Source organism: Salvelinus alpinus, chromosome 21 (genome assembly GCF_045679555.1).
Source record: "Salvelinus alpinus chromosome 21, SLU_Salpinus.1, whole genome shotgun sequence".
Lineage (NCBI taxonomy): Eukaryota > Metazoa > Chordata > Actinopteri > Salmoniformes > Salmonidae > Salvelinus > Salvelinus alpinus.
In genome coordinates this window covers 38,839,862-38,848,109 of record NC_092106.1, presented here as the reverse complement: position 1 = coordinate 38,848,109, position 8,248 = coordinate 38,839,862, and the positions used below count along the sequence as shown (strand labels likewise).

Sequence of the window (8,248 nt, the reverse complement as noted above, 5' to 3'; positions counted from 1 at the left end):
GGACAGAGAGAGAGATGGAGGGAAATGGATGGAGAGAGAGATGGCGGAAAAAGGTGCATGCACAGAGCAGACACCTTGCACAACTGCACGCATGCACAGTGGTAGTCACACTGACTATCCTGATGGGGATGTTTTTGATGATGATGATGAAGATGATGATGATGGTGTTGCTACCTCCTATATAAGAGGGCATTTACAAAGCCACACACACACACAGACACAGGACACACTAATGTTGACAGTGTAGGTGTTTGTTGGACTTACACTGCCATCTTCAGGCCATTAGTTGAACAAGTCCTCACTTCTATTATTAAAGCTGGTTGTACTATTACAGGTTTTGACAGTTGCTTTACACATGATTTCTGAAGCGATGGCTCCTTCTCTCTAGACTTTACACATGATTTCTGAAACGATGGCTCCTTCTCTCTAGACTTTACACATGATTTCTGAAACGATGGCTCCTTCTCTCTAGACTTTACACATGATTTCTGAAACGATGGCTCCTTCTCTCTAGACTTTACACATGATTTCTGAAACGATGGCTCCTTCTCTCTAGACTTTACACATGATTTCTGAAGCGATGGCTCCTTCTCTCTAGACTTTACACATGATTTCTGAAACGATGGCTCCTTTTCTCTAGACTTTACACATGATTTCTGAAGCGATGGCTCCTTCTCTCTAGACTTTACACATGATTTCTGAAGCGATGGCTCCTTCTCTTTAGACTTTACACATGATTTCTGAAGCGATGGCTCCTTCTCTCTAGACTTTACACATGATTTCTGAAACGATGGCTCCTTCTCTCTAGACTTTACACATGATTTCTGAAGCGATGGCTCCTTCTCTCTAGACTTTACACATGATTTCTGAAGCGATGGCTCCTTCTCTCTAGACTTTACACAAGATCAGGAACATGAGTTAATGGTTTCACTGAGAGTTCCTCAAGTACCGCTTTTAGTGTGTAAGAGATTATAAAAAACTGTAACACGAACATACCATCATTAACAGCCATGATACCTCCTTATCAGTCATTACATAGATCCATCATCAATATCTGTGATTTCTTATCTGTCATTACATAGATCCATCATCAATACCTGTGATTTCTTATCTGTCATTACATAGATCCATCATCAATACCTGTGATTTCTTATCTGTCATTACATAGATCCATCATCAATACCTGTGATTTCTTATCTGTCATTACATAGATCCATCATCAATACCTGTGATTTCTTATCTGTCATTACATAGATCCATCATCAATACCTGTGATTTCTTATCTGTCATTACATAGATCCATCAGAGGAGGAATGTTCTCTATCTGTCATCCTAAACCTGAGACAGAATACATTCAGGATGTGATCCTGGTTTGGTGTGATTTCCAGCTCAGGTTCAGAATCTGATAGTGGGTGTTTTTCTGTCCCAATGCAGGGTGAAGATAACTGGGGAAGGAAGGATGTCTCTCTGCCTCTGACCCTGGCTGCTGAACGATAAGAGACGGACACCATGTCTATCACTGTGTGGGGATCTAAACCTGACCGGTAGAAAGACACACACACGTACGTGTGCTAACACACCCACACGCATGCACTCTAACACACACACACACACATGCACGCTAACACACACACACAGTTTTACCTACAATAACAACTCTAACAATCATCATCATGATTGTCTTGGTGATCATCATCATCATCACTGTTGTTGTCTTGGTGATCATCATCATCATCATCATCATCACTGTTGTTGTCTTGGTGATCATCATCATCATCATCATCATCACTGTTGTTGTCTTGGTGATCATCATCATCATCATCACTGTTGTCTTGGTGATCATCATCATCATCATCACCGCTGTTGTTGTCTTGGTGATCATCATCATCATCATCACTGTTGTTGTCTTGGTGATCATCAGCATCATCATCTTCATCACTGTTGTTGTCTTGGTGATCATCATCATCATCATCACTGTTGTTGTCTTGGTGATCATCATCATCACCATCACTGTTGTTGTCTTGGTGATCATCATCACCATCATCACTGTTGTTGTCTTGGTGATCATCATCATCATCAGTATCATCATCACTGTTGTTGTCTTGGTGATCATCATCATCATCACTGTTGTTGTTTTGGTGATCATCATCATCATCACTGTTGTTGTTTTGGTGATCATCATCATCATCATCATCACTATTGTTGTCTTGGTGATCATCATCATCATCATCACTGTTGTTGTCTTGGTGATCATCATCATCACTGTTGTTGTCTTGGTGATCATCATCATCACTGTTGTTGTCTTGGTGATCATCATCATCATCACTGTTGTTGTCTTGGTGATCATCATCATCATCATCACTGTTGTTGTCTTGGTGATCATCATCATCATCATAATCACTGTTGTTGTCTTGGTGATCATCATCATCATCATCACTGTTGTTGTTTTGGTGATCATCATCATCATCACTGATCATCATAGTGTTTATCAGTCTCATTATACTGTAATGTAATGTAGAGTTTATCAGTCTCATTATACTGTAATGTAATGTAGTGTTTATCAGTCTCATTATAATGTAATGTAGTGTAGTGTTTATCAGTCTCATTATACTGTAATGTAATGTAGTGTTTATCAGTCTCATTATACTGTAATGTAATGTAGTGTTTATCAGTCTCATTATACTGTAATGTAATGTAGTGTTTATCAGTCTCATTATACTGTAATGTAATGTAGTGTTTATCAGTCTCATTATACTGTTATGTAATGTAGTGTTAATCAGTCTCATTATACTGTAATGTAATGTAGTGTTTATCAGTCTCATTATACTGTAATGTAATGTAGTGTTAATCAGTCTCATTATACTGTAATGTAATGTAGTGTTTATCAGTCTCATTATACTGTAATGTAATGTAGTGTTTATCAGTCTCATTATACTGTAATGTAGTGTTTATCAGTCTCATTATACTGTAATGTAATGTAGTGTTTATCAGTCTCATTATACTGTAATGTAATGTAGTGTTTATCAGTCTCATTATACTGTAATGTAATGTAGTGTTTATCAGTCTCATTATACTGTAATGTAATGTAGTGTTTATCAGTCTCATTATACTGTAATGTAATGTAGTGTTTCTCAGTCTCATTATACTGTAATGTAATGTAGTGTTTATCAGTCTCATTATACTGTAATGTAATGTAGTGTTTATCAGTCTCATTATACTGTAATGTAATGTAGTGTTTATCAGTCTCATTATACTGTAATGTAGTGTTTATCAGTCTCTTTATACTGTAATGTAATGCAGTCCAGAGCTCCTCAGGACTGCAGTGGTAGAGACGGAAACTGTAAACATTGATTTGTAGCTGTTGGATCTTATCAACTTTGTTACACAGAGTTCCTTTATCCAACCACCCACAGCACACAATCACAATTTTACTTAATCATTCTAATATCAAACTGCACCCCTGCTATAATAGATTATGCATGGATTAAAAACAAGACATACAGTACACAGATACCAAACACACACACACACATTCCCATGCAGAGGCAAACACACACACACATGCACGTGGACACACACACACACACACACACAGTGAACACACTCACAGTAGACAGTTTCTATCACAGCACTTTCCCAAACAGGCTCTGATTAAACAGCAGCTTAAAGAGCTTTAATTTCATGGAAGAACAGACAAGAGAGAGGGGGGGGGGGGGGGCTGAGATAAAACTACAGACAGACAGAGAGAGACAGACAGAGGGAGAGGGAGGGAGAGGGGGGGGCTGAGAGATAACTACAGAGAGAGGGAGGGAGGGGGGCTGAGAGATAACTACAGATAGAGAGAGGGAGGGAGAGGGGGGGCTGAGGGATAGCTACAGATAGAGAGAGGGAGGGAGAGAGGGGGGGCTGAGAGATAGCTACAGATAGAGAGAGGGAGGGAGAGAGGGGGGGCTGAGAGATAGCTACAGACAGAGAGAGGGAGGGAGGGGGGGCTGAGAGAAAACTACAGACAGAGAGAGGGGGGGGCTGAGAGATAACTACACACAGAGAGAGGGAGGGAGAGAGGGGGGGGCTGAGAGATAACTACAGACAGAGAGAGGGAGGGAGGGGGGGCTGAGAGATAACTACAGACAGAGAGAGGGAAGAGGGGGGGCTGAGAGAACTACAGACAGGGAGAGGGAGGGAGGGGGGGGGCTGAGAGATAACTACAGACAGAGAGAGAGAGGGAGGGGGCTGAGAGATAACTACAGACAGGGAGAGGGAGGGAGGGGGGGCTGAGAGAAAACTACAGATAGAGAGAGGGAGGGAGAGAGGGGGGGCTGAGAGATAGCTACAGACAGAGAGATGGGGGGGGCTGAGAGATAGCTACAGATAGAGAGAGGGAGGGAGAGAGGGGGGGGCTGAGAGAAAACTACAGACAGAGAGATGGGGGGGGCTGAGAGATAACTACAGACAGAGAGAGGGAAGAGGGGGGGGCTGAGAGAACTACAGACAGGGAGAGGGAGGGAGGGGTGGGGGGCTGAGAGATAACTACAGACAGAGAGAGGGAGTGAGGGGGAATGAGAGATAACTACATATAGAGAGAGGGAGGGAGAGAGGGGGGGCTGAGAGATAGCTACAGATGGAGAGAGGGGGGGCTGAGAGATAACTACACACAGAGAGAGGGAGGGAGAGAGGGGGGGGGCTGAGAGATAACTACAGAAAGAGAGGAGGGAGAGAGGGGGGCTGAGAGATAACTACAGATAGAGAGAGGGAGGGAGGGAGGGGGGGCTGAGAGATAACTACAGATAGAGGGGGGGCTGAGAGATAGCTACAGAAAGAGAGGAGGGAGAGAGGGGGGGCTGAGAGATAACTACAGATAGAGAGAGGGAGGGAGGGGGGGCTGAGAGATAACTACAGAGAGAGAGAGGGAGGGAGAGAGGGGGGCTGAGAGATACCTACAGATAGAGAGAGGGAGAGAGGGGGGCTGAGAGATAACTACAGATAGGGAGAGGGGGGGCTGAGAGATAACTACAGATAGAGAGAGAGAGGGAGAGAGGGGGGCTGAGAGATAACTACACACAGAGAGAGGGGGGAGAGAGGGGGGGCTGAGAGATAACTACAGATAGAGAGAGGGGGGAGAGAGGGGGGGCTGAGAGATAACTACAGATAGAGAGAGGGAGGGAGAGAGGGGGGGCTGAGAGATAGCTACAGATAGAGAGAGGGAGGGAGAGAGGGGGGGCTGAGAGATAACTACAGATAGAGAGAGGGAGGGAGAGAGGGGGGGCTGAGAGATAACTACAGATAGAGAGAGGGAGGGAGAGAGGGGGGGCTGAGAGATAGCTACAGACATAGAGAGGGGGGGCTGAGAGATAACTACACACAGAGAGAGGGAGGGAGAGAGGGGGGGCTGAGAGATAGCTACAGACAGAGAGAGATGTTAAATTCTACAATCACCTAAAAGGAAGTGATTCCCCAACCGCCCATAACAAAGCCATCACCTACGGAGAGATGAACATGGTAAGGAGTCCCCTAAGCAAGCTGGTCCAGGACAGCAACACAATTAGACCCAACCAAATCACGAGAAAACAAAAAGATAATTACTTGACACATTGGAAAGAATTAACACAAAAACTGAGCAAACTAGAATGCTATTTGGCACCAAACAGAGAGTACACTGTGGCAGAATACCTGACCACTGTGACTGACCCAAACTTAAGGAAAGCTTTGACAATGTACAGACTCAGTGAGCATAGCCTTGCTATTGAGAGAGGCTGCCGTAGGCCCACTGCCCGCAAAATGAAACTGATCTGCACTTCCTAACGTCCTGCCAAATGTATGACCATATAAGAGACACATATTTCCCTCAGATTACAAAAATCCACAAAGAATTTTGATAAACTCACATATCTACTGGGTGAAATATCACAGTGTGCCATCACAGCAGCAAGATTTGTGACCTGTTGCCACAAGAAAAGGGCAACCAGTGAAGAACAAACACCATTGTAAATACAACCCATATTTATGTTTAATTATTTTCCCTTTTGTACTTTAACTATTAGCACATCGTTACAACACTGTATATAGACATAATATGACATTTGAAATGTCTTTATTCTTTTATAACTTTTGTACAACCCATATGTCATTATTTTCCATTTTGTACTTTAACTATTTGTGAGTGTAATGTTTACTGTTCATTTCTGATTGTTTATTTCACTTTTGTTTATTATCTATTTCTCTTGCTTTGGCAACGTAAACATGTTTCCCATGCCAATAAAGTCCCTTGAATTGAATTGACTTGAAAAAGACAGTGAGGAGATAGAGGGAGGAGAAGGGAGGGAGAGAGAGAAAGTGGGTGGGTGGGATGGAGAGAGAGAGCGAGAGGGGAGCCGTGAAAAAGGGAAATGAGAAGAGATAAGTAGAAAGGGAAATGGATTGAAAAGTAAAAAAAGAAGATGGATGAGAGATGGACCAACTAGCAGTTGACTTTGGTTTCAAAGGTCCAGCCCCAAGCATAGGGGAATAAACCTTTACTATTTACAGCCTGGGATCATATTGCCAGAATGGGCTCTTCAAAGCACTCCAGGATTCTCCCTGTATTCTAATACCCTGTGGCCATTATAAATCAGATTACTGAATCCTTACAATACCAGTAAGCCCCACATCGACAGTATAAAGTATGTGTGTGTGTTTCCTAATGCCCTGTGTGTGTGTTAAAACCACATTATATTTTACTAAAGCATGGAAAGTCCATACAATAGCAATATGCCCCAAGTGTAAAGCATAAAGGACTGTGGGACACTTCTCCTACAGGCCTGTTACCACCTAGTTCTGAATCATTCACACATACTCGGCGTTCAGCTCCCTCCCAGCGTAATGATTGTGTGTAACAGTCCTGCCCCTGGCATGGCCAGGTAGAGACAGATAGATAGAGAGAGATTGGGAGAAAGGGATGTGCACACTGCCCACAAAATGAGGTGGAAACTGAGCTGCACTTCCTAACCTCCTGCCAAATGTTTGACCATATTAAAGACACATATTTTATTCAGATTACACAGACCCACAAAGAATTTTGAAAACAAACCCAATTTTGATAAACTCCCATATCTACTGGGTGAAATACCACACTGTGCCATCATAGCAGCAAGATTTGTGACCTGTTGCCACAAGAAAAGGGCAACCAGTGAAGAATAAACACAATGGTAAATACAACCTATATTTATGCTTATTTATTTTCCTTTTTGTACTTTAACTATTTGCACATCGTTACAACACTGCATATATTCATAATATGACATTTGTAATGTCTTTATTCTTTTAGAACTTTTGTGAGTGTAATGTTTACTGTTCATTTCTGATTGTTTATTTCACTTTTGTTTATTATCTATTTCACTTGCTTTGGCAACGTAAACATGTTTCCCATGCCAATAAAGCCCTTTGATTTGAGAGAGAGAGAGAGAGAGAGAGAGAGAGAGAGAGAGAGAGAGAGAGAGAGAGAGAGAGAGAGAGAGAGAGAGAGAGAGAGAGAGAGATCAGGTTGAATACAGTGTGACAGGTTGAATAGACTGAGTAGAGTGGGCAGAGGCTCATTAGCCTCAAAGGGTGACATTAAACCACACACAGACAGACACACACACAGTAGATTGATTGTGGGGGTCAGTTGTCCCCCTAATGAGCTATAGGTGGAGGTAGGGCAGCACTCTACTAATGAACCATTCCTTCTCTCCCTCACCTCTTTTCTCATGCTCCTCTGGAATCTGAAATATCTGTCCTCTACGGGCTGCCCCTCTCGTATTTCCACTCTCCTCTCCTCCCTTCTCTCCTGTTCTATGTACTGGCTGCCCCTCTCGTATTTCCACTCTCCTCTCCTCCCTTCTCTCCTGTTCTATGTACTGGCTGCCCCTCTCGTATTTCCACTCTCCTCTCCTCCCTTCTCTCCTGTTCTATGTACTGGCTGCCCCTCTCGTATTTCCACTCTCCTCTCCTCCCTTCTCTCCTGTTCTATGTACTGGCTGCCCCTCTCGTATTTCCACTCTCCTCTCCTCCCTTCTCTCCTGTTCTATGTACTGGCTGCCCCTCTCGTATTTCCACTCTCCTCTCCTCCCTTCTCTCCTGTTCTATGTACTGGCTGCCCCTCTCGTATTTCCACTCTCCTCTCCTCCCTTCTCTCCTGTTCTATGTACTGGCTGCCCCTCTCGTATTTCCACTCTCCTCTCCTCCCTTCTCTCCTGTTCTATGTACTGGCTGCCCCTCTCGTATTTCCACT

The 8,248-nt window shown here is 43.4% G+C and overlaps 1 protein-coding gene across 1 annotated transcript; it reads right to left on the bottom strand.

Moving 5' to 3' along the window:
• Nucleotides 1-1,658: 1,658 nt before the first annotated feature.
• On the bottom strand, nucleotides 1,659-2,480 carry LOC139548505 (germ cell nuclear acidic protein-like). Its single transcript, XM_071358198.1, has one exon. The coding sequence runs from the start codon at nucleotides 2,478-2,480 to the stop codon at nucleotides 1,659-1,661; it is 822 nt and encodes a 273-aa protein (XP_071214299.1).
• Nucleotides 2,481-8,248: the final 5,768 nt, after the last annotated feature.

What these genes read in the sequence shown, in the direction of transcription:
- LOC139548505 (XM_071358198.1), bottom strand. Translation starts at nt 2,480, where the DNA reads ATGATGATCAGTGATGATGATGATGATCACCAAAACAACAACAGTGAT.